The sequence below is a fragment of the Dendrobates tinctorius genome, unplaced genomic scaffold (genome assembly GCF_039654945.1).
Source record: "Dendrobates tinctorius isolate UK_male_01 unplaced genomic scaffold, ASM3965494v1 ptg000063l, whole genome shotgun sequence".
NCBI classification, from domain to species: Eukaryota; Metazoa; Chordata; class Amphibia; order Anura; family Dendrobatidae; genus Dendrobates; species Dendrobates tinctorius.
In genome coordinates this window covers 17542465-17569616 of record NW_027361731.1, presented here as the reverse complement: position 1 = coordinate 17569616, position 27152 = coordinate 17542465, and the positions used below count along the sequence as shown (strand labels likewise).

Below are 27152 nucleotides of genomic sequence, written 5' to 3'. Positions count from 1 at the left end.
TGGTCTTCTATTTGCTTTTTTATCAAGCGGGTTTTTCAACATGCCCGAGTCCGCTAATGGTAGAGATACCTTTTTTGAGGATTTGGCTACGGCCCCATCAATTTTTGGGACTTTCCCAGGTCTCTGAATCCTTTTGTTCAAAAGGGTACCTTCTTTTTCATGTAGAAGGCAAGCCCCCTGACCTCTCAGGTTTTTTCCATTCCCTGTCAATTAGGGCCTTTATTTTATCATTTACAGGGAAGGTGCGTTTTTTCCATTCCTCCAAACATCATATCCTCCAATGATTTAGGAGTCTTTTCCTCCTTAAGGCCCATTGTAGCCCTAATAGCATTGACCAGCTTTTCCACATCCTCTGTTGGGAAACATGGACGGCCGCCTATATCACTGTCCGAGGAGTATTCTGAGGACTGAATAGAGGAAGAGGAGGGGGACAAGGATCTTTGCCGCCCCTTCCGCCCTGGCAAGGCCTCTGAATCAGAATCCCTTCTATGACCTCTTTTATTCTTTTTAAGGGCTGCCTTTAGGGAACCTTTCACCTCATGCTGTATTAACGCCTTAAGGGTGGTTACCAAATCAGGGGTTTCCTCCTGTATTGTTTTATTTATACAGTCAGCGCAGAGGTCTTTCTGCCACTGATCTGCCACCGGGTGTTTGCATAGGGCGCATTCTCTATTTTTGGTTTTGCTGCTGGCCTTCCTTGACCCCTAGTGATCAAACAGAGAAAAAAGGAACCCCATTGCCATAAGGGTGACATTCACGGAGATCACTCCCCACCGCTGTCAATCAGGGGTACGATCTCGGAGGCTCCTCAGATGCACTCATGACGTTTCTTCTGGACGTCTCAGAGTCATGCCAGTCGCGTTTACGACTGCCGCTCCCACCACTCGAGCGGCTGCTCCTGGTATGCTGGTGGCCCAGCCTGGCATCTGGCGAGAGCTCTTGCTGCTGCTGCTCATCTTGCCCCACTTCCATCATGAAGCCTTGGGCATGAGTGAGTCTTCTGTGGTCATCCGTAAGTCATCCCGTAAGGGAGATCCACTGCACTCTCCGCCTCCTCCAGTTACCCCCACAGCCCCCCCCTGCCATGCCGCCAGGATCTTATCTTGCCGGCCGGCGTTTTTCCCTATGGGCGCCGCCATCTTGGATCCTGGCGCCGCCTCCCGACGTCACCCGGGCACGCCCCTTCCCAGCGTGCCCTGCGTGTGACGTCAGAGGGGCGCGACCTGGAAGCGGCCGCTCCTGACGCTGCTTTCTCCGTGCTCCAGGATGCGGCAGAGTGGGGAGAGGGCGGCGCGGCAGCCACGGCAGAGCCCCATGCCATTCTGCTTCTGCGCCCGCTCAGACGCTGAGCCCTCGGGGGACCCGCGGGCGGCGCTTCCCTCTCCTGACGCACGGCGCCCAGGACCCTGCCTGTTCTTCCACACCGGCACGAGAGAGGGGCAGGTACGTGATCTTCAGTACACGGGTCCCTGTCAGGACAGGAAACCCAACTGAAGCGAGGGAGAGGTACCGCCCCTTTTATCTTCAGTAGGGTTCCTGTCCTGACTGGGCGGATCCCCTCTCTCATGTGTGCTGTCATGGGAGACGGGAAAAAAGGATGGTACCCTGCATGAGTTTCTGTGTGGACTACCGAAGGCTGAACGCGTGAATTATACAGGACTTCTATCCCTTGCCGAGAACTGAGGAGTCCCTATCTGCATTGGGAAAAGCCAAATATTTTTCCTCTCTTGATTTAGTCAGTGGCCACTGGCAAGTCCTGGTAGCTGAGGAGGACGGCCAGAACACAGCTTTTGTCCTCCCTGTGGGCCAGTTTGAGTTAAACCAAATGCCTTTTTGGACTGACGAATGCACCAGGAACCTTACAGCGGTTTATGGAAAAATGCTTTGAACTTTGAAGCCTCTTTAATGTATCTGGATGACATAATGATTTATTCTGCCATGTTTGAAGAGCATCTTCATCAGTTGGAGCGGCTTCAAAGACAAGGATTAAAAATAAAAAAAAAGCCCTAGAAGTGTCACCTATTCAAGCGTAAAATTTAATACTTGAGACACACCGTGTCTAGTGAGGGAGTTTACCCCACCGCAGAATAGGTAGCTGCAGTAATAAAGTAGCCCATGTCTACCGACCTGAGAGAACTGTGAGCTTTCCTAGTGCTAGCCGGATACTACCGCACGTTCATAAGGGACTTTGCCAAGATTGCGGTACCACTGAACGAGTTGTTGCGGGGCATGGCTGGGGGAACGAAATGTCAATCCATTTAATGGGGTACATGACAAAATAAAGCATTTCAGGCCTTGACAGATGCCCCAATCTTGGCGTACCCTGACTTCTCACAGCCCTTGGTGCTGTACACCGATGGAAGCCTATAAGGACTTGGGGCAATATTGTCATAGGTATAATAAGGAAGAGAGCGGGTGATTATGCCAGAAGGTCACAGAGAGACAGAAGAATCCGGACAATTACAGTTAGTTCAAACTGAAGTTGCTGGCGCTGGGCTTGGCTATGTAGCTGTGGAGTGAGGATGTGCCTGAGGAGAGCTCCTGGAATCCTGCATTAATCCTGCCATATAAACCCATTTACCAAGGCATACTCACCAGCTTTGGGACCCCCTGGACTCCGAGATGTCTTTGGGCCCCTGCGGGAGGACGCTGAGAGGCTCTCGTGTGCTGGGAGTTGAGGAGGCCTGGGTGGATGGCAGGGAATACATAAGGGGGCGGCCATCTTCTAAGGCTCTCACTCTGTCAGTAAGAGACGCGGCACAAGCCCCCATCACTGCAGCGCTGCTCGGGAGGTGAGCGCATATCCTGGGGATCTGATGGGGACACGCGGCAAGTGCTCTGGAAAAATTGGGTCACGCGCTCCCCCACTGATAGGACACTAAACCTGTCAGTCCCATTACTTTAGGGACCTCTGGACCCCCCCATCTGCTGCTGTCCTTGCTGGTGCTGCGAGTCCCACCCTGGCTACATGAAATCCTGGCAATGACTCAGTACCTGTTACAATTTCTACAATTTTACACAGTCCATCTGCTTTGAGTTGTTTTCGGGACATTTGTACTACATAATAGCCCTGCTGTGTTTATCACTGGGAGTGAGAAATTCCCAGAGCAGAGCATATAATTTCAATCATCTTGCTGTGCCATATTACTATTGATCATGAATCGCCCAAGGGACTCAGGAGCTTCCAAAGAATTAAGAGAATTTGCCAGAACTGATCCCTCTGACAGTGCACGATCCTTCAGAAATAATTCCTCACAGGCTCAGCGTAAAAACCGTACCTTTGAGGGTGAGGAGGGGAGTGAGCAGGAAGAATTGACCCTTAAACAGGCGTCCGAATAGTTAATGCATGCTATATCCTTAACCAAAACAACCCTGACCGGGAAAATAGAGGATGTGTACACTGAGGTGGTGTGTCTTCGGCAAGACATGCAGTCCATGAGGGGGCGCATTACAGAAGTGGAGGCAAGGGTGTCCCAGAAAGAGGATACCATTACACCTATGGAGGCAAAGCTAACAAAGGTGGCAGGCTCTATAAACGCCTGGAAGCAAAAAGCGGACGTCCTAGAGAATAGACTGCATCGGAATAATATCCGGATCATTGGTCTGCCAGAACGCTTGGAAGGTCAACAGCCTGAGCAATTTTTGGAAGACTGGCTTAAAGCTTCTCTGGGAGATGAATTCTCTCCAACGTTCTCCGTAGAAAGGGCTCACAGGGTCCCTACAAAACCCCTTCCTCCGGGAGCCCCACCTAGACCTTTCCTGGCACGTCTCCTCAACTGTAAGGACAGAGATGCTATTCTACATTTGGCATGGCAAAAAAGCCCCATTAAGTTCAACAATGCCACGATCTCGATCTTTCCGGATTTCTCTATGGAACTCCAGAAACAGCGGGCACAGTTCATGGAAATTAAGAAACAACTTAGAGGAAAGAATGTTATGTATTCAATGATTTATCCAGCTTGGCTCTGAGTTGTCCACAAAGGTTCTTCCATGTTTTTTACGGATCCAGCGGACGCTGCTGAATGGCTGCAGTCCCATAAGGGGTCTAATACAAAGGAATCCTGAAGTTGCTGGCGCTGGTATGGACCATGACTGAGAAATTCCCTGAGTATTTGTCAGGGTTAGAAATACACGTGGACGGACAAAAAAAAAAAAACCCTGGCCCGCCTAGAAAATATGAAGCTGGGAGCGCTATTACTGCCGTCAGCCACCTCTGTAAGGTTCTTAGTCTTTTTTTACATGTTTTTGAAATTCAGTTTTTTCCGTCGGCCATTTTGCTTTCTGCCCTGCTGCAGCTATCTTGCCCTCAGTTAGTATGGACTTTCCAGCTTTCATGTTCCCGCCCTGATTCTCTCCCTCTTGCCTCTTAAGCAGTCTCAGCTGAGCAATCAGTGCTTCAGAATCAAGTCTGCAGTTAGCCTGTGACCTGCTCCTGGAAGTCTTGGACTTGGTACTCCAGCCATCTCCTGCTGATGAACTTTTGAACACTTGTGGACACTGGAAACCTGCTGCCTGCTAAATCCACAGTTGCAAGGGAAGTAACAGAGAGAGACCATGAACCTGTTGTGGAAGTTCTGCTGTGTTTAAAGTTTACTCTTGCCTGCTGTGTCTCCTGCCTTTGTATCTGCAAACTGTGAACCCCTTTTGCTTACTTGTATGAAGTAATACAAGTCCTTTCTAATCACACCTGTGTGTCCTGTGTTTTTCCTCACACCCAAGCACAAGACGCCATATGAATCGTACACAGTACATGACAGCCTCACCACCACCAGAGCTGCTGCACCCCCGGACCTTCTGTCTCTTCCCCACTATCCCGTAGAATGCAAGTCCGCAAGGACAGGGTCCTCTCCCCTCTGTAACAGTCAGTCATTGTAAATTTGTTTACTGTAAACGATATCTATAACTTTGTGTTTAATTGCTTCTCATGTACAGCACCATGGAATTAATGGCGCTATATAAATAAATAATAAAAGAACAGCAGAGGGTCACAAGTATGTCTAAATTCCAGTACAAGATTTCCTATCAGCCCCAGGTTACACACACAGATCACTTATCCCGAGTCACCCAAGCAGGACCGAACACAGACATAGATGAAGAGCTTGTGGGTGATAAGATCTCGTATTTTAGGCAGTTCGCTGCGACTGTAGTAACCGCTCAGGAGTCTAGAGCAGAGCCCAGACCCACCCAAATTCTTGGCCATTCAAGGGACGAGTGGATAAACCTGCAACAGTCCAATCCGGCAAGGCTGAGGAAGTGGGTCGCTCTGATGCAAAGGCCTGATCAGGAAGCTAGGACTGCTTCACCCCAAGTACCCTGCAGATCTTGGGCCAGTGGAGAAGGCTCTTCCTGAAAGATGGCCTGCTGTGCCGAAAGATTCAACTACCTTGAGATTTCGATGTTACCTGGCAAGTAGTGGCTCCAGAAGCGCTAATAGAACAGCTGTCTAAAGAAGCTCATGAGAGGGGTGCCCGCTTCAGTGTAGAGAAAACCTTTAGGGCCCTGCAACGACTGGTGCACTGGCCTCAACTACAGCAGAAGGTCAAAGGAGTTTGACAAATATGTCACGGTTGTAAGCTGAACAAACTCTGAAACAGAGGGCTCCTATTCAGGCTATTCGAACCACTATGCCTTTAGAGGTCCTGATGATCGACTATCTGATGATCGGAACATCATACAATGGTATTGCTTGGTGATGACAGATCACTTCACCAAGTTCATGGTGGTGACTCCCACCCTGGATCAGACAGCCAAAGCTGCAGCCATAGCCATCTGTCAGGACTTAATTTGCATATATGGATACCTGAAGCAAGTTTATTCCGACCAAGGAGCCCGCTTCCAGGGACGAGTGATGGCTGAACTGTATTGTATCTAAGGAAACGACAAATCCATAACCTGGTTGAGCAGAAGTTTTGGGAAGTGGAATATTCAAATCCATTCCCACTGTCAGGACAAATTCAGCCAGGGAACCGTGTATTGGTGCAGGCCAATCGACCTGGGAACAAGTTGGATCATCGTTGGGAGGCTGTACCCTACCAAATGGTGAGGAAGATTCAACCGGAATAACTCAGTCTACAAGGTTGTTCCTGAGGGAGATGACATCGTAACATCTCAGTTGTTGCACAGGAATATGCTGCGACCCTGCTCTTTTGAAGCAGAAGACCGTAACGAGGCATGGCTCCCAACAGAAGTGGCTGAGGTGATGTAAAGCAGAGTCTTAGAGGAAGAGAAAGAATGGCTTGCAGGGCCGATTGTTATGAATGAGTCACTGAGGAGGAAAAAACAAAAAGCAAGCTAAGCCCAGAAAACCGGAGAGGTTGGTAACTAACGGATTGCAGACCCCTGATCCTATCCACAACAACTAGCAGTAGCCGTGGAGCGTGCCTTCGGTGGTCCTAGACGCCTCGTCACGGCCGGAGAACTAAATAAGCCTAAAGAAAGAAAGGGAAAAATCTAAACTGCCCCAGAGCAGACCCCAAAGCAACAGACAGCCCCCAACATGTATTGACGGTGAAACAAGATGAAAACACAGACACAGGTAGAAAGATAGGCTGAGCAAACGATGGGGCCCTCGCTAACTAGAAAGGACAGGAAAGAAAAGCTGCTGTCTGCAATCACGCAAAAAAACCCTGCCAAAAAGAATGTCCAACACGTCTGACAGAAAAAGGCCCTGAAGTCGCTAGACTTCAAATCACTATATCAGCACTCAGATATATTCTGAAGACAGAGCAAAAGAGATCAACTGATCAGAGACAAAATGGGGATTCAGCCCAGTCCCAGCCAGGGCTGGCTGAACACAAAAACTAAGTAAACCAGACAAAAACTCATATGAACAATAGCAGAGAAAACTTAGCTTTAGGAAGGCAGGAACCAAACTGGAAACCAGGAGCCAGGGTCAGGAAAAATCACCAGCAAGAAACTAGGGAGTCGGCTGCCTTAAATCCAATCAGAAACTCCTGATGTCCAATCGAAGTCCTCTTCCTCAGGTGGCCGGTCTCTGCCATTTAGATCAGCTTCATTACCTCCCTTCACCAACAGAGGGAGTCCAGATAGAGAACTCACCACTCCTCTGTCAGCACAGCCAGCTCCCTAACCCTCACCAGAAGCAAACCCGAAAATGAGCTCACAACAGCGGATGAGTTCACCAGAGATGCCGTTGCCGATCTCGAGTGGGAAAATAAACTATCTTGAAGTCAATTTACCACCTCCAGTGGCTGAGTCTCCAAGTACTCCAGACGCGCCTCTACAGGAAGAGCTCAGCAGGACTGAGCTGGCCAATGCCGGAATTCCCTCTTTCTGGTCCCACATACATCAGAGGACAAAGGAGTGTGTTCAACTGTTGACCGAACTCGGCCTACCTGTGGGGAAACTTCGAACTCAAAAGAATTACACTCACCCGAGAACTGGCGAACAAAAAGGTGGGAGAAATGTAACAAGAAGCCATGACATATCTGGAGGACTCCTGCAGGAGGTGCCATTGATGAGGAGAGGCTGCTATCTGCTGGTCATCTGAAATCAATTGGAACCAAAGTATGCTGGAAGATTTGCAAGGGGAGTGACCTCGTGTGGTGGACTGGATCAAGTGACCTACAGGAAAAACTTCCCTGCTACAAAAGCTCTGCGCACCCACACATAAGGAGATTTGACACCAGGGAAGGGAGCGGGGCAGACATGCTCCAGTGACACAGCTGAGACCAGCGTTGCTGGCCTCAAAGGGGAGTCTATGCCAGCCAGGTGTTGTTCACCACTTGGCAAGGTCTGGTTCCAGAAGCTGCGCCCTGTCCTGGTCAAGTCTCCGAGGCCCGATTATGCCTGTCAAGAGCTGAAGCCCAATTCTCTCCGCCTTGAGCCTGAGAGACTTCCGCTGATGGTCAAGCCGAGAAGACCCATACAGAGACTGTGACAGGAGAGGCACGCCTGCGATTGCGGAGGAACGGTGCAAGTAAGCAGATCTGTCACTTCCAGTTATCATCAATGGTACTGGCATCAACTGGAATTAGGAGTATAGGTTAGGAGTGGGCCAGCTGGTGCGTGGGAGGCTAAATGGGCTTTAATAGACTATTTCAGGAAGAGACTGCGGCCTAGTGGGAAAACCCGGGTACCACCGCTAGGGCCAGAGCTTTTAGTGAGAACTCACGTAGTGACTCACAAAACTGGGCGCACCACCTTTGTGAAAAGGACACTAACATTAAATAGTAAAAGACTATCTTGTTTATTCTAAAACTGTTGTTATTCCCTCTACTGTAGAATTGCATAGCTACTAACACTAAATGATTAAAAGTTACTGCTGTATATAAATAGCATTATATCAACCCCTGGCTGTTTCCACCTCATGATCTCTGCTCGTTGCATTCAGACACCTGCATTACAGTGTAATTTGATGTCATCAGAATCTCTCACCTCTCCAGTAATCCGGAAGAGGATCTCTAGGGTGAGCTGTAATATCCTCTCCGCCATCTTGTCTCTGTCCATATCCATCCTTGAAGGGTCAAGGCAGATTGTGTTGTAGATGTCAATGTGAAAGATAATATTTATCAGGGACCTGAATGGAAAAAAGGTGAGATTATGTAAAATCATACAAAATACTATGGAAAAAAACCCAACAAATTACTGGGTTGGTGCTGCTAGCTTTGAGCAATAACCTAAAATGTAAAGTTCAGACTGTAACACCATTGCAGGCGCCTTTTCATGGTCTTCCCTCTCCCTCCATGCAGGGATGCCGGCCAGGGCCGGCGTTAGCGGCAGGCAGCTGCCTAGGGCCCCCGCTCCACCAGGGGCCCAAAGCCAGTGGTGTGCCCCTAATAGCTGCACATCACGCAGCCGCTATGGGGGCCGTGGGTCAGGGGGACCCGCCTGCAGCCAGCGCCGACGACCCCCCCCCACCGCATAGAATTATACTGGCGTCATTGATGCCAGTACAGTTCAAAGCAATGATGGAAGAGAGAGCATCAGATGACGCTCCCTCTCCCATCATTCCCCTCTGCCTCTAACACCGCGCGTGCGCATTGATGTCACTTCATCGCACACCCGCTGTGTGCGGAGCCCGGGCAGTGCAGTATCTGAGACCGGAGCCAAGCAAGGAGTAGCGCGGGGCACGAGAAGAGGTGAGGATTGTGGGGTTTTTTAATAATATATCAGTAAGTACTGGACTGTGGGGCTCCATTATATTCTACGGGGAGATGGGCTGTATTATTGTTAAGGGCTGGCGGAACACACCAAATAATAAGATGGTGTTTAGGTGTGTTCGCAGCCCGGGGTCCACCGTGCAGAGGTGTTAACTGCTGCTCGGTAATGGCGGACGCGATATGGCGGTGAAATAACGGCACACACGGGGTTAACCTCACCCAAGGTGTACCGAGGCGAACTCTTATGACTTAGAGCCGCACTACCGCAAATAATAGATGCCGTAGCCTGTTTTCGCTCACAGAGCTCGGCAGAGTAAGCGCTAGCGTAATGTCACAGAACTCAGCCCTTAGACAGCAGGACTGAAGTTCCTCTAGACCGCTAGCGCCCGGCACCGCGACTGCGATACCAACAGGGATCAAATAAATGGCGTGTGCAAGTGTGCAGACGGCCGGTATGCACTGTGGCCTACAGGCTAGCCACTAGCAGGCGCTGACTCAGTCTCTAAACCCTAACAACAGACGTATCAAAGGGTAGGGGTTTCATAATGAGTCAGACACAAGATACATGCATCCATCATCATACACACCAAACTATTTGAGTCTATCTTAGCGCATGGCCGAGCGGCCATGCAAACCTTTTATAGCCGCAGGCGTCCGTGATCCTCCTTGCTTCTCGGATGGGCCAATCCGAACACGAGCAGGACCTGAGCACATGACCTTTGATCTCCAATGGGAGATCACTCCACAGGCATGCTCAGTGGCCCGACATGAGGACTTAGTCCCTGGAGGATCTTGCTGCTGGGCAGCATGCATTGCCAAAGCTGAACCAGGGGTGGCAGCAGCAAGCAAACCCACGGAGCTGGTCTGGACAGAGCGCCGGGACCGATGAGTTTGCTGAGCAAGCTCCTCTGCGGCTGGGGGAGGAATGGGAGACCGCCGGAGGCAAGGCTCGGGATTCCCGCTGTGCAGCGCCGGAAATCCGACGCCTAACATTACCCCCCGCCTCACTCCGCTCAAACTCTGCAATGAGAAGAGGAGCGTGGATATTCTCCACCGGCTCCCAGGTCCGGGCCTCTGGACCATGACCCTTCCAATCCACCAAGTAAAACTTTTTGCCCCGCATCACCTTGCATCCCACGATGGCATTGACCTCAAACTCGTCAGACGACAGATCTGATGTTCTGGCAGCTGGCTCAGAAAACCGGGACATGTGAACTGGCTTGAGGAGAGACACATGAAACGTGTCCGAGATAGCCAAGTGTGGTGGAAGGGCTAGACGGTAGACCACAGGATTAATCTGCTCGAGGACCTTGAAAGGACCGATGTAGCGTGGTGCGAACTTAGCGGATTCCACCCGCAGCCTGATGTTACGGGCAGAGAGTCACACTAAGTCGCCAGGGGCAAAGGTCAGAGCAGGTCGCCGGCGGGTATCAGCGGAGGACCTCATTCTCTCTTTGGAGGCCCGGATAGCATCCTGCGTGCGGTCCCAAATGTCACGTGCTTCCACCGCCCAGTCTGCCACCATAGAGTCGGTGGATGACACGGGCATGGGCACGGGGACGCGCGGATGCTGACCGTAATTTAAGAGAAATGGGGTCTGACCGGTGGAATCAGCTACCGCGTTGTTCAGGGCGAACTCCACCCACGGCAGTAAGGATGCCCAATCATACTGCCTAGCCGAGACAAAATGTCGCAGATATGTCACCAGGGTCTGGTTGGCTCTCTCCACCAACCCATTCGTCTCGGGATGATAGGCCGAAGAGATTTAGCGCAATGCAGAGCAGAGAAAGCTCTCTCCAGAACCGAGAAGCAAACTGGGGACCCCGGTCGCTGACAATCTTATCCGGCATGCCGTGTAGGCGGAAAACATGTTTAATGAACAATGCCGCTAGGCCTCGTGCCGACGGTAGCCGAGAGAGTGGTACTAGGTGCACCATCTTGGAGAAATGATCGGTGATCACCCAGATGACGGTGCTGCCACTGGACTTGGGCAGACCCACCACAAAGTCCATACCAACCATCTCCCAGGGCCTGTCCGCAACCGGCAGAGGATAGAGTAACCCAGCGGGCCGCTGCCGAGAGGGCCGATTCTGGGCGCAAGAGACGCATGCCTGAATATAGTCCTTGACGTCACGGGCCATATGCGGCCACCAGTACGTCCTCGCCAGTAGTTCAGTGGTCCGTTTGATCCCGAAATGACCTCCCACTCTGGACGAATGAGCCCACGAGAGGACCTCCGGTCGCAGATGAACAGCAACAAAAGTCTTGCCCGGAGGTACAGACTCAAGAGCAACCGGAGCCACGGTCCTCAGGCTCTCCGATGGGACTATCAGTCGAGGCTCCTCCTCCTCCTCCTCTGATGACACCACAGAGCGAGAAAGAGCATCGGCTCGGACGTTCTTCTCCCCGGAGAGAAAATGTTGTGTGAAATGGAACCGGGAGAAGAACAAGGACCATCTGGCCTGACGAGAATTCAGCCGCTGAGCCGTCTGCAAATAGACCAAATTTTTGTGATCGGTGAACACCTGGAAAGGATGGCGAGCCCCCTCCAGGAGATGTCTCCATTCTGAGAAGGCCAGCTTCATTGCTAGCAACTCCCTGTCCCCGATGGAATAATTCCTCTCCGCCGGTGTGAAGGTCTTGGAGAAGAATCATGGGTGCTTCCGACCTTGCGAGTCCTTCTGGAAAAGGACCGCCCCAGCACCGACGGAGGAGGCATCCACTTCTAGAATGAATGGCTTATCTACATCAGGGCGATGTAGAATGGGAGCGCTAGCAAAATGGGACTTAATGGAGGCAAAAGCCTTGGAGACAGTCTACGACCACAGTTTGGGGTTCGCACCCTTCTTGGTGAGGGCTACCACGGGTGCAACCAAAGTTGAGAAATGGGGAATGAATTGGCGATAGTAATTTATGAACCCCATAAAGCGCTGCACCGCTTTGAGAGAATGGGGTTCCTGCCAATTCATCACCGCCTGTAGCTTGGCAGGATCCATGGCCAAACCCTAGGCTGAGATGATGTAACCCAGGAAAGGCAAGGACTCCTGCTCAAACACACATTTCTCCAATTTGGCATAGAGGGAGTTGGCCCGCAGGAGATCGAAAACTTTGCGAACATCTCTCCGGTGGGAGTCAATATCTGGAGAAAAAATAAGAATATCATCCAGATAGACTACTACCGAGGTGGCAAGCATATCCCGGAAGATATCGTTCACAAAATCTTGGAAGACGGCTGGGGCGTTACATAGCCCGAAGGGCATCACCAGATATTCATAGTGCCCATCTCTGGTGTTAAATGCCGTCTTCCATTCGTCCCCATCACGGATGAAAATCAGGTTATAGGCTCCCCGCAGATCAAGCTTAGTAAACACTCTCACTCCCTGTAGCCTATCAAATAGTTCCGATATCAGGGGCAGAGGATACTTGTTCTTAACGGTTATGGCGTTAAGTCCCCTGTAATTGATGCACGGACGTAATTCCCCCATTCTTCTTTTGGACAAAGAAGAATCCCTCTCCCGCCGGGGACACCGACTTCCTAATGAATCCCCTTGCCAGATTCTCCCTGATATACTGCGACATGGCCTCTGTCTCTGGGAGAGATAGGGGGTATACTCGACCCCGGGGAGGATCAGCGCCGGGCAAGAATCATAGAATGGTAGAGTTGGAAGGGACCTCCTGGGCCATCTGGTACAACCCCCTGCTCAAAGCAGGATTCGCTAAATCATCCCAGTCAGATGTCTGTCCAGCCTCTGTTTGAAGACTTCCATTGAAGGAGAACTCACCACTTCTCGTGGCAGCCTGTTCCACTCATTGATCACTCTGTCAAAAAGTTTTTTCCAATATCTAATCTGTGTCTCCTCCCATTCAGTTTCATCCCATTGCTTCTAGTCTTTCCTTGTGCAAATGAGAATAAAGTTGATCCTTCTACAATGTGACAGCCCTTTAGATATTTGTAGACAGCTATCAAGTCTCCTCTCCTCTTCTCTTTTGCAAACTAAACATTCCCAAATCCTGCAACCTTTCCTCATAAGACAGGGTTTGCAGACCGGTCACCATTCTGGTCGCTCTTTTCTGAACTTGCTCCAGTTTGTTGATGTCTTTTTTAAAATGTGGTGCCCAAAACTGGACACAATATTCCAGATGAGGTCTGACCAAAGAGGAGTAGAGGGAAATAATGACTTCACGTGATCTAGACTGTATGCTTCTGTTAATACATCCTAGAATTGCATTTGCCTTTTTTGCTGCTGCATCACACTGTTGACTCATATTCAGTCTGTGATCTATTAATATACCCAAGTCTTTTTCACATGTGCTGTCACTTAGCCCTATTCCTCCCATTCTGTATATGCTTTTTTCATTTTTATTGCCCAGATGTAGTACTTTGCATTTCTCCCTGTTAAAAACCATTCTGTTAGTTGCTGCCCACTTCTCCAGTTTATTTAAATCTTTTTGAATCCTCTCTCTTCTCTAGTATTAGCTATCCCTCCTAGCTTTGTGTCATCAGCAAATTTAATCAGTTTACCCTCAATTCCTTCATCTAAATCGTTGATAAAGATGTTGAACAATACAGGGCCCAGGACAGAGCCCTGTGGTACCCCACTTGAGACATTCTTCCAACTGGATGTGCAGCCATTTACGACCACTCTGTGTCCGATCACTAATCCAGTTATGAATCCACCTAACAGTTGCCTTGTCCATTCCATACTTAGTCATTTTTTCAATAAGGATTGTATGAGAGACTTTGTCAAATGCTTTGCTGAAGTCAAGATATACTATATCTACAGCATTTCCTTGATCCACCCAATCAGTGATTCCATCATAGAAGGAAATTAAGTTAGTCTGACATGACTTATTAGTTACAAACCCATGCTGACTCTGTTTAATCACTTCATTCTTATCCAGGTATTGACATACATGTTGTTTAATAATTTGTTCAAAGATCTTTCCTTTTTCTTCCCCTTTTTCAAGATAGGAACAACATTTGCTCTTCTCCAGTCTTCTGGCACTTCTCCTGTTCTCCAAGAATTTTCAAAGATTATGGAGAGGGGTTCAAAAATTTCTTCTGCTATCTCCTTCAGTACTCTGGGGTGTAAATCATCTGGACCTGGAGACTTGAATTCATTTAGGTTAGCTAAGTGTTTCCTCACTATCTTTCTGTTTATAGATATCCTGGATTCTTCTATTCACTTAATAGGACAGTGAATAACAGTTGATGTTACATTTCCTTTCTGAGAGAAAACAAGATGCAAAATAGGAATTTAAAAGTTCAGCCTTCTCAACATCCTGTCTTACCATTTCATCATTTTCATCCTGTAAAAATCCTATAGCATCTTTGACTTTTCTTTTACTTTTGACATATCCCCAAAATCCTTTATTATTCCTTTTGACATCTCTTGCAAGCCTCAATTCATTTTCAGCTTTAGCTAATCTGATATGTGCCCTGCAAGTTCTGCAGACAGCATTATATTCTTCTTTAGATATGCCTCCCTCTTTCCATTTTATAAACATTTTTTTCTTCCTTTTTAGCATGTGCTTAAGTTCTGTGTTCATCCATCCTGGTTTCCTTAAATGCTTCCTATTCTTCCCTCTTTTCTGAATTGTTAACAACTGTGCTTTGAGAATTTCATTTTTCAAAATTTCCCATCCTTCCTGGACATTTTTGTCTTTAAGGATATCCAGCCATTGGATCCCTCCAATTCTCTTTCTGAATCCCTTAAAATCTGCCTTTCTGAAATCTAACCTTGACGTCTGAGTCTTCACAGGTCTTCCGCCTCTAGTTATCCAAAATTCTAAAATAGCATGGTCGCTACCTCCTAGGGTCCCAGCCACTTTTACCTCCTCAACCATTTCCTCCCTGTTTATAAGGATTAGATCCAAGGTAGCAGTTCCCCTTGTTTTCTCCCTTACCTTTTGGAAGATAAAGTTGTCAGCAAGAGAGGATAAGAATTTCCTTGACCTGTTAGTTTTGCCCGAGAGAGATTCCCAACAAATGCCTGGATAGTTGAAATCTCCCATGACAACTATGTCATATTTTTTGGAGAACTTGGCCATTTGATGCATAAAGAGTTCATCCATATCTTCAGCTTGCACAGGCGGCCTGTAGTAAATGCCTACAATGGTGTCCTTTCCATTGTTCTGTCCTTGTATTCTTACCCAAACAGTTTCCACAGAACTCCCAGTCTCTGAAGCTTCAATCTCTGTGCAGATATACGCATTTCTAACATACAATGCGACACCCCCTCCTCGTTTATCAAGTCTGTTTCTTGCAAATAAGTTGTATCCTTCTAGTCTTGTATTCCAATCATGTGTATCGTCCCACCAAGTTTCAGTGATTCCAATGACATCATATTTCTTTTCCTGTGTTAGTAGTTCCAATTCTCCTTGTTTGTTGCCCATGCTTTGTGCATTAGTATAGAAACATTTTAGTTTGTGATTGGTTTCTCTTTCTCCAATATTTTTATTAATTAGATTCTTTCGTCTTTGTTCTTCCTTTCCACTTCTAATAGCAGAGTTCTCAATAGCATTTGTCAGGTGTATGGCTTTTTCTGGTCTTTTGCTTCCCTTCCCATGTTGTTCTAGTTTAAAGCTCTCCTTACAAGTGTAGCAAGGCGACTTCCAAATACATGCTTTCCAGTCTTCGTAAGGTGCACCCCATCTCTAGCAAGTAGTCCATCGTATAAGTAGTTCACTCCGTGATCCAGAAATCCAAATCGTTGCTGACGGCACCATCGACGTAGCCAGTTGTTCACCTGCAGAATCTTATTCCACCTCCTTGTTCCATGGCCGTCCACTGGGAGGATGGAAGAGAAGACCACCTGCACTCCCAGTTCTTTCACTTTCTTGCCTAAGTCTTCAAAGTCTCTGCAGATGGTTTCCAGGTCGTTTCTTGCAGTGTCATTTGTCCCCACATGTAGTAGCAGGAATGGGTAGTCATCTGTAGGTCTGAAGAGTCCTGATATCCTGTCAGACACATCTTTAATTTTTGCACCTGGAAGACAGCACATTTCTCTTGAAGTTATATCCGGTCTGCAGATAGCGGCCTCTGTTCCTCTCAACAGGGAATCCCCCATGACCACCACTCTCCGTTTCTTCTTCACAACATTTTTCTTTCTCCATCCAGGAGGACTCTGAAGGCGTACAAGGTTGCTGTTTGTTGGCAAAGTCTTATCCTGATGTATTTCTTCATCATTTTCCTGCGTGAGAGCCTGATACTGGTTTCTGAGCAGTATGGGTGCTGACTGCCTCCTGATCCTCCTGCTTCTCTGGGTCACATGTCTCCATTCCTCTGTTTCTTCAGGTGCACTTCGAATTTCTTCTCTTTCTGTAACATGAAGAGATAATTCTGCTCTGTCCAAGAACTCTTCACCTTCCTTAATGATCTTCAATGTAGCTAACCTTTCTTCGAGATTTTGCAACTTTTCCTCCAACAGGGACACAAGCTTGCATTTGTGGCATGTGAAGTTTGGCTTTTCCACTGGTAAGTCTGTGAACATGTAGCAAGAATTGCAGCTCACCAAATGGCTCCCGGCCTCTTGCATCTTGAGATTTCTTAAAAACGATGAAAGATGAGCCAAAATTCGTGCGCCGACAGGCGCGCGGTTTTTCCGATTTCCTCTTTTCAGCTGCAACGGCCAAAACCCAGTGATCGTTGAGCTCGCGGAGACTCTTCACTTATCCCAGAAGGCACTGGGAATATGCAAATGATCTCCTCAAGACTCTTCCCCTGGTTTTCTGATTTCCTCTTTTCAGCTGCAACGGCCAAAACCCAGTGATCGTTGAGCTCGCGGAAACTCTTCACTTATCCCAGAAGGCACTGGGAATATGCAAATGATCTCCTCAAGACTCTTCCCCTCCTCTTGATCTCCTCAAGACCCCTCAAGAGGTCAATAGGACAGTCGTAAGGGCGGCGCGGCGGAAGGATCTCTGCCGCCTTCTTGGAGAAAACGTCTGCATACTGCCGATATGGCTTGGGAAGCGAGGAGAGATCTGCAGGAACCTCAGAAGTAGCGACCTGAATCCAGTCCCTCAGACACCTACCCTCGCAGGACTTACTCCAAGCGAGGATTTTCCCCGAGGAACAGTCTATGTGGGGAGAGTGGGCCCGTAACCAGGGAACCCCTAGGAGGACCTGGTCGATACCTTCTGGCATCACAAGGAGAGACAGCATCTCCTAATGAGTCGGAGACAGTGAGAGTCTCAGTGGAGCCGTTTGGTGGCCGATTAGGGATGGGAGTGTCGCCCCATTCACCACCCTAATGGTGACTGGCTGAGGTAGCAAGACCAGAGGGACTGCGTGTTGTTGAGCGAAGGCAGATGACATAAAGTTGCCCTCCACCCCAGAGTCCACGCAAACTTCCACCATCAGAGTGGAAGACTCAAACTCTAACGCCCCTTTAAACAGGAGCTTGGAGGAGAAATTAGCTGTCTAGTAGGCCCCCTCCGATAACCACTAGACGGGGGCGTTTCCCGGCCGCTGTGGGCACTGGTTAGCGTGGTGCCCAGTCTGCCGACAACGGAAGCAGACTGGGGGTACCCGCACGGACCGGGCCCTGGACCCTGTGCGGGACACCTCCATGGCCTCTGGAGGCTCAGGCGGTGGGCCGAGGGGTTCCAGCGGTCTGGCAAAATTTGGAGCCAACTTATAGCGTTGGCGGGACCTGGAGCGCTCCAACCCTCGCTCAGTGAAGCGAACGTCAATCCGGGTGGAGACTGTAATGAGCTCCTCTAGGGTGGTGGGCACCTCCCTGGTGGCCAGGGCGTCCTTGACATGATCAGCCAGGCCTCTCCAGAATATGGGTATGAGCACCTTATCTGGCCACTCCAGCTCAGAGGCCAGAGTTCTGAAGAGGATGGCATACTGGCTGCCCAAAGACGAACCCTGGGTTAGCGCCAGCAACTGGAGTGCCGTATCATGTGTGACCTGAGGTCCCAGGAACACCTGTTTCAGAGCGACCAAGAAATGGGTGGCACTCTGTACCAGGGGATCCCCACGCTCCCACAGTGGAGTAGCCCATTCCAAGGCCCTGCCCGACAGGAGAGAGATGATAAATCCCACCTTGGCCCGCTCAGAGGGAAATCGTGTAGCCAGCAGCTCTAGGTGAATGGAGCACTGACTCACGAAACCCCTACACGAAGCACTATCCCGAGAACTTCTCGGGCAGCGGGAGGCAGGACAAGGTCGGGGCAGGACTGGCCGTGGAGACACGAGCGACAGCCTCTGTAGCTGCCTGAACGGCGACCGAGGTAACATCCGCAGCTGAGGTGGAACGCTCTAGCGCTGCCAACCTACCCTCCAGCTGCTGGATGTACCTATGCAGTCGTTGTTCATCCGCCATTATCGGCCAGACCCTGGCGCTAAGATAATGTTAAGGGCTGGCGGAACACACCAAATAATAAGATGGTGTTTAGGTGCGTTCGCAGCCCGGGGTCCACCGTGCAGAGGTGTTAACTGCTGCTCGGTAATGGCGGACGCGATATGGCGGTGAAATAACGGCACACACGGGGTTAACCTCACCCAAGGTGTACCGAGGCGAACTCTTATGACTTAGAGCCGCACTACCGCAAATAATAGATGCCGTAGCCTGTTTTCGCTCACAGAGCTCGGCAGAGTAAGCGCTAGCGTAATGTCACAGAACTCAGCCCTTAGACAGCAGGACTGAAGTCCCTCTAGACCGCTAGCGCCCGGCACCGCGACTGCGATACCAACAGGGATCAAATAAATGGCGTGTGCAAGTGTGCAGACGGCCGGTATGCACTGTGGCCTACAGACTAGCCACTAGCAGGCGCTAACTCAGTCTCTAAACCCTAACAGACGTATCAAAGGGTAGGGGTTTCATAATGAGTCAGACACAAGATACATGCATCCATCATCATACACACCAAACTATTTGAGTCTATCTTAGCGCATGGCCGAGCGGCCATGCAAACCTTTTATAGCCGCAGGCGTCCATGATCCTCCTTGCTTCTCGGATGGGCCAATCCGAACACGAGCAGGACCTGAGCACATGACCTTTGATCTCCAATGGGAGATCACTCCACAGGCATGCTCAGTGGCCCGACATGAGGACTTAGTCCCTGGAGGATCTTGCTGCTGGGCAGCATGCATTGCCAAAGCTGAACCAGGGGTGGCAGCAGCAAGCAAACCCACGGAGCTGGTCTGGACAGAGCGCCGGGACCGACGAGTTTGCTGAGCAAGCTCCTCTGCGGCTGGGGAGGAATGGGAGACCGTCGGAGGCAAGGCTCGGGATTCCCGCTGTGCAGCGCCGGAAATCCGACGCCTAACAATTATATTCTATGGGGGGCTACATTATATTCTATGAGGGAGGATTGCATCATACTCTGATGGGCTACATTATATTCTCTGAGGAGGTGGGCTGTATTATATTCTATGGGGAGGTGGGCTGTATTATATTCTATGGGGGGATACATTATATTCTATGGGGAGGTGGGCTGTATTACATTCTATGGGGGCTACATTGTATTCTATGGGGGACTGTATTATATTTATTATATTCTATAATGGGTGATTGCATCATACTCTATTAGGGGGCTACATTGTATTCTATGGGGGCTAGATTATATTGTATGGGGGGCTTCATTATATTCTATGAGGAGGGCTACAATATATTCTATGGAGGGGCTACATTATACTAAATAAGGAAGCTGCATTATATTCTATGGAGGGGCTGCATTATATTCTGTGGGGAGCTACCATATATTCTATGGAGGGGCAACATTATAGTTATGGCAGGGCTGCATTATATTATGTGGAGTGGCTGCATTATGCTCTATGGGGTGGCTGCATTATACTGTATCGAGGACTATGGGGGAATACATTATACTATATGAAAAACTGTGGGGTGCATTATACTATGGGAAGTGAATTTTACTACATGGATTGCTATGGTGATGCATTCTACTAAATGGCTTACTATAATGAGTGTATTATACTATATGGAGGACTCAGCAGTGTATTTTATTATATGGAGGACTATGAGGAGTGTAATACACTATATGGAGGACTATGGGGTGTGCATTTTACAATACGGAGGACTGTGGTGCACATTATAATATATGGAGGACTATTGCTGCATATTCACCGAGTTAATGGATTGTTTATGCCGGAACAAAAATCATTGTTCTCAGCAGCACATCTCCGGTGTAAACTGTAGATGTGCTGCTGATAACATGATACTGTATGGGGACAGATTGATCTAATAGTGATTGCTCTTTTCCCATCATTCTTTCTCAGTTGGTGTAAAGAGGCCGGGAAACAAGCGTTGAAAGACTTCAATATTGTCGATTACACTCATTTAGCGGCCTGAGCTCAGCGCATGCAACTTCAACCAAAATGCTTCTGTGATGTGCAATATGTTAGCATTTGGGGCCTCATTTTAAACTTTGCCTAGGGCCCCACTTTGCCTAAAACCGTTCCTGATGCCGGCATATTCACCTCCCCAGCCACGCAGAGTGGTCCCCGGCGTGTTCCCTACTTCGTGGCCTGGGTGTGCGCACCGCACCTCCCAGTGCACGCTCCCGTGTGCTTAAGAGGGCAGCTTTTGCACATAGCAAAATGTCTCCAGACAAGAGCTGGGAGGCATTTATTTAAGAGAACACCTGCAAGATGGATCTCAGCCAATAGCTGGGAAGCATCTTATTTAAAAGGCACCTTCCCCAATAGGGTGATGTCAAGCACTACAGTGAATAATTAGTAAGTGAGGCAGTCTCTGAATGAAATTGTGAGGTCACCTGGTACTGATATAGCCAATGTCCCAAACCCATAGTCTCTGGTCATTGTGCAGACAGTCCTGAATATGAAGTCCTTGGTCCTAGTGCGGCCAGTGTCTGAACCTTGTCCCCCAATCTGTAAGTGGCCAGTCCCTGAATCAGTGTCCGAGACCTGTGTGTCTGAATGTGTGAATATCCGAGTACCCCGTATATCTTGACTGCTATAACCAGGCTCCGAATTAGTCTGTGTCAGTAACCGTTCTATAGCAGATCCAGAATTTAGTAGTCTGAATGGAGACCAGTCCTATCTGTGTCTGCATACCTGACACCATCATCAGACGCTCCAGTGAACACCTGGTATACCGCTACGCCCCTTCTAGTTAAGCCCGGCACAGTGGGCCCAGGAACCATGTGCACCACCTGCGTGCGTAACAAAGATATCAAGTTTCTTTCTTCAGTTGGGATCACAAAAAAAGTTAAAAATGAATATAGAGTAAGGAGATATTGAATAATATAATTCAATACACGGCCTATTGGTTTCCGCTATAAATCCAAAGAGAAAGAGGGACAAACTATGTATAGCCACCACGGCAAAATTCCTGACATGCCCCATAGCCAGACCCATTTACCATTTATTCCTACCCTGGCCGGAGGAGATATCAGAAGGAGGCATGACGGCAGTCAGGGACATTCAGCAGACTGCCCGGGATGACAGGACATAGACCCAAATCTGGGACTGTTCTGCTGTATTCGGGATGGTTGGGACCTATGGATTTATTGCTCATTCCTTCATAGTTGGAGCAGCCAGAACTTTTTCATTTTTACATAAGGTTCACTATATGAGGTCTCGCTTTTTGAGTGAGACGAGCTTTTTTTTTTTTTTAAAAATAAAAAAAAAAAGCCATTGCTCAAAACGTCTGTTAGGCTGTGTTCACACAGCCTGCAACGTTTAGGATTTCACACACTTTTATACGGACGTGGCAAGGATGCCTAAGGTAAAGGTTATTTTTTTTCTATTTTGTGCTGCATGACTGCCTGGATAAAAGGAATAAATATTCAAAGTTTGAAAATTGTTAATTTTTTTAAAATTTGTCAAAATGTCTGATATTTTTGATAAAACCAAAACATATAAACCTAAATTTACCACTAACAAAATGCAAAGATTCAAGAAAAGACAATCTTAAAATCACTAAAATAAGTGGAAAATTTTCAGCATTTTTTCCACATACTGTAAATTGACATGTTAGGTTTGAAAATTTTGACTTGGTCACAAAGTAGATAAAGAAAAACTGCAATAAAAGTCATTCTAATTGTTTTTCATTATTTTATAGGAAGAAAAATCTTTGACTTTCATTTCAGCTCTAGAATGCAGGGACATAGAGATACACCGGTATATAGAAATGTATCTCTATGTGCCAGTGCAAGAAGTTGTGTGTTTGAATCACCAGGACCCAGAACAGTGAAGAAGGAGTGAGAAGGAGTTAATTATAGCACAGAGATGCCGGTGTCCCCCAGAGTCAGAGAAAGAACTACTGAGCACCAACCACAGAGGGCTGGGAGGAGAGGAGGTGACTTACAGACACAGACTGAGAGGTGGGACGTTACCCTGAACGTCCGGGACAGCTCCCCCAAATTGGGACTGTGCTGCTAGATGGTTGGAAGCAACGAATAATGGGGGGTCTCCAGCACCGACCTCCACCCGCAGAGCCGCACTCCACATAGAGAATAATGGAGCCTCCAGCACCGACCTCCACCCGCAGAGCCGCACTCCACATAGAGAATAATGGAGCCTCCAGCACCGACCTCCACCCGCAGAGCCGCACTCCACATAGAGAATAATGGAGTCTCCAGCACCGACCTCCACCCGCAGAGCCGCACTCCACATAGAGAATAATGGAGTCTCCAGCACCGACCTCCACCCGCAGAGCCGCACTCCACATTGAGAATAATGGAGCCTCCAGCACCGACCTCCACCCGCAAAGCCACACTCCACATGGAGAATAATGGAGCCTCAAGCACCGACCTCCACCCGCAGAGCCGCACTCCACATAGAGAATAATGGAGTCTCCAGCACCGACCTCCACCCGCAGAGCCGCACTCCACATAGAGAATAATGGAGCCTCCAGCACCGACCTCCACCCGCAGAGCCACACTCCACATAAGCCCCCGTTACACACTGCGATATCGCTAGCAATATCGCTGTAAAGTCATCGATTTTGTGACGTTGCAGCGATATTACTAGCGATATCGCTGCATGTGATACTTACCTCCGACCGGCTTCCCCGCTGGTTATCGCTGATCGCGCGAGAAGATCCTGGATCATTCCTCGTCGGTCACTTCCTGCGGCGCTTCCTGCTGTGACGACGAGCGACACGTGGAGCCGGGCGAGAGGATGCAGGATCGCCTTGTCTGACAGGTAAGTAGCGATCCCCGTCCCCAGCGATGTTGCTGGTGAGATCTGCCTGTGTGGCACCTCACTAGCGACCACCTAGCGATGCACCAGTGATCCTGACCGTGTCATATCGCTGGTTGGGATCGCTGGTGAGTCGCTAGGTGTAATGGTACACATAGAGAATAATGAAGCCTCCAGCTCCGACCTCAACCCGCAGAGCCGCACTCCACATAGAGAATAATGGAGCCTCCAGCACCGACCTCCACCCGCAGAGCCGCACTCCACACAGAGAATAATGGAGCCTCCAGCACCGACCTCCACCCGCAGAGCCGCACTCCACATAGAGAATAATGGAGCCTCCAGCACCGACCTCCACCCGCAGAGCCGCACTCCACACAGAGAATAATGGAGCCTCCAGCACCGACCTCCACCCGCAGAGCCGCACTCCACATAGAGAATAATGGAGCCTCCGGCACCGACCTCCACCCGCAGAGCTGCACTCCACATAGAGAATAATGGAGCCTCCGGCACCGACCTCCACCCGCAGAGCTGCACTCCACATAGAGAATAATGGAGCCTCCAGCACCGACCTCCAACCCGCAGAGCTTAACTCCACATAGAGAATAATGGAGCCTCCAGCACCGACCTCCAACCCGCAGAGCCGCACTCCACATAGAGAATAATGGAGCCTCCGGCACCGACCTCCACCCGCAGAGCCGCACGCCACATAGAGAATAATGGAGCCTCCGGCACCGACCTCCACCCACAGAGCCGCACTCCACATAGAGAATAATGGAGCCTCCGACACCGACCTCCACCCGCAGAGCCACACTCCACATAGAGAATAATGGAGCCTCCGGCACCGACCTCCACACGCAGAGCCACACTCCACATAGAGAATAATGGAGCCTCCTGCACCGACCTCCAACCCGCAGAGCCGCACTCCACATAGAGAATAATGGAGCCTCCGGCACCGACCTCCACCCGCAGAGCCGCACGCCACATAGAGAATAATGGAGCCTCCGGCACCGACCTCCACCCACAGAGCCGCACTCCACATAGAGAATAATGGAGCCTCCGACACCGACCTCCACCCGCAGAGCCACACTCCACATAGAGAATAATGGAGCCTCCGGCACCGACCTCCACACGCAGAGCCACACTCCACATAGAGAATAATGGAGCCTCCTGCACCGACCTCCACCCGCAGAGCCGCACTCCACAGAGAGAATAATGGAGCCTCCGGCACCGACCTCCACCCACAGAGCCGCACTCCACATAGAGAATAATGGAGCCTCCGACACCGACCTCCACCCGCAGAGCCACACTCCACATAGAGAATAATGGAGCCTCCGGCACCGACCTCCACCCGCAGAGCCGCACTCCACATAGAGAATAATGGAGCCTCCTGCACCGACCTCCACCAGCAGAGCCGCACTCCACAGAGAGAATAATGGAGCCTCCAGCACCGACCTCCACCCACAGAGCCACACTCCACATAGAGAATAATAGAGCCTCCGGCACCGACCTCCACCCACAGAGCCGCACTCCACATAGAGAATAATGGAGCCTCCGACACCGACCTCCACCCGCAGAGCCGCACTCCACATAGAGAATAATGGAGGCTCCAGCACCGACCTCCACCCACAGAGCCACACTCCACATAGAGAATAATGGAGGCTCCAGCACCGACCTCCACCCACAGAGCCACACTCCACATAGAGAATAATGGAGGCTCCAGCACCGACCTCCACCCGCAGAGCCGCTCTCCACATAGAGAATAATGGAGGCTCCAGCACCGACCTCCACCCACAGAGCCGCACTCCACATAGAGAATAATGGAGGCTCCAGCACCGACCTCCACCCGCAGAGCCGCTCTCCACATAGAGAATAATGGAGGCTCCAGCACCGACCTCCACCCACAGAGCCACACTCCACATAGAGAATAATGGAGGCTCCAGCACCGACCTCCACTCGCAGAGCCACACTCCACATAGAGAATAATGGAGCCTCCGGCACCGACCTCCACTCGCAGAGCCGCACTCCACATAGAGAATAATGGAGGCTCCAGCACCGACCTCCACCCACAGAGCCGCACTCCACATAGAGAATAACGGAGCCTCCAGCACCTACCTCCACCCGCAGAGCCGCACTCCACATAGAGAATAACGGAGCCTCCGGCACCGACCTCCACCCGCAGAGCCGCACTCCACATAGAGAATAATGGAGCCTCCAGCACCGACCTCCACCCGCAGAGCCGCACTCCACATAGAGAATAATGGAGCCTCCGGCACCGACCTCCACTCGCAGAGCCGCACTCCAAATAGAGAATAATGGAGCCTCCAGCACCTACCTCCACCCGCAGAGCCGCACTCCACATAGAGAATAACGGAGCCTCCGGCACCGACCTCCACCCGCAGAGCCGCACTCCACATAGAGAATAATGGAGCCTCCAGCACCGACCTCCACCCGCAGAGCCGCACTCCACATAGAGAATAATGGAGCCTCCAGCACCTACCTCCACCCGCAGAGCCGCACTCCACATAGAGAATAACGGAGTCTCCGGCACCGACCTCCACCCGCAGAGCCGCACTCCACATAGAGAATAATGGAGCCTCCAGTACCGACCTCCACCCGCAGAGCCGCACTCCACATAGAGAATAATGGAGCCTCCAGTACCGACCTCCACCCGCAGAGCCGCACTCCACATAGAGAATAATGGAGCCTCCAGTACCGACCTCCACCCGCAGAGCCGCACTCCACATAGAGAATAATGGAGCCTCCGGCACCGACCTCCACCCGCAGAGCCGCACTCCACATAGAGAATAATGGAGCCTCCAGCACCGACCTCCACCCGCAGAGCCGCACTCCACATAGAGAATAATGGAGCCTCCAGCACCTACCTCCACCCGCAGAGCCGCACTCCACATAGAGAATAATGGAGCCTCCAGTACCGACCTCCACCCGCAGAGCCGCACTCCACATAGAGAATAATGGAGCCTCCAGCACCGACCTCCACCCGCAGAGCCGCACTCCACATAGAGAATAATGGAGCCTCCAGCACCTACCTCCACCCGCAGAGCCGCACTCCACATAGAGAATAATGGAGCCTCCAGTACCGACCTCCACCCGCAGAGCCGCACTCCACATAGAGAATAATGGAGCCTCCGGCACCGACCTCCACCCGCAGAGCCGCACTCCACATAGAGAATAATGGAGCCTCCAGCACCGACCTCCACCCGCAGAGCCGCACTCCACATAGAGAATAATGGAGCCTCCAGCACCGACCTCCACCCGCAGAGCCGCACTCCACATAGAGAATAATGGAGCCTCCAGCACCTACCTCCACCCGCAGAGCCGCACTCCACATAGAGAATAACGGAGCCTCCGGCACCGACCTCCACCCGCAGAGCCGCACTCCACATAGAGAATAACGGAGCCTCCGGCACCGACCTCCACCCGCAGAGCCACACTCCACATAGAGAATAATGGAGCCTCCAGCACCGACCTCCACCCGCAGAGCCGCACTCCACATAGAGAATAATGGAGCCTCCAGCACCGACCTCCACCCGCAGAGCCGCACTCCACATAGAGAATAATGGAGCCTCCGGCACCGACCTCCACCCGCAGAGCCGCACTCCACATAGAGAATAATGGAGCCTCCAGCACTGACCTCCACCCGCAGAGCCGCACTCCACATATATGGCTGCTCTGTGCGCACAGGACCTGTGATGACGTCACAGGAGGGGAGGAGTCAGGGGTCACATGATCAGGGGCCTCAGTGTATGCAGCTGGCTGTTTCCGTTCTCCACAGTCCTGGTTCCTGCTCTCTCCTGTACAGTGAGGCCTCATTATACCCCTGTATAAGGATCTAGTGACGCAGTGTAGACTGTTATTCAGCATTGCTGTTT

General features: G+C 50.3%; 1 protein-coding gene across 1 annotated transcript in view; it reads right to left on the bottom strand.

Moving 5' to 3' along the window:
• LOC141094318 (gastrula zinc finger protein XlCGF66.1-like) overlaps positions 1-21713 on the bottom strand; it is a 60564-nt gene extending 38851 nt beyond the window's left edge. Inside the window, exons 1-2 of the mRNA XM_073580157.1 lie at positions 21172-21713; positions 8398-8539 (exon numbers count right to left, since the gene is read on the bottom strand). Coding sequence (XP_073436258.1) covers positions 8398-8539; positions 21172-21260 — 231 coding nt within the window. The 5' untranslated portion in view covers positions 21261-21713. The remainder of the gene's footprint in view (positions 1-8397; positions 8540-21171) is intronic.
• Between the last annotated feature and the right edge of the window lie 5439 nt (positions 21714-27152).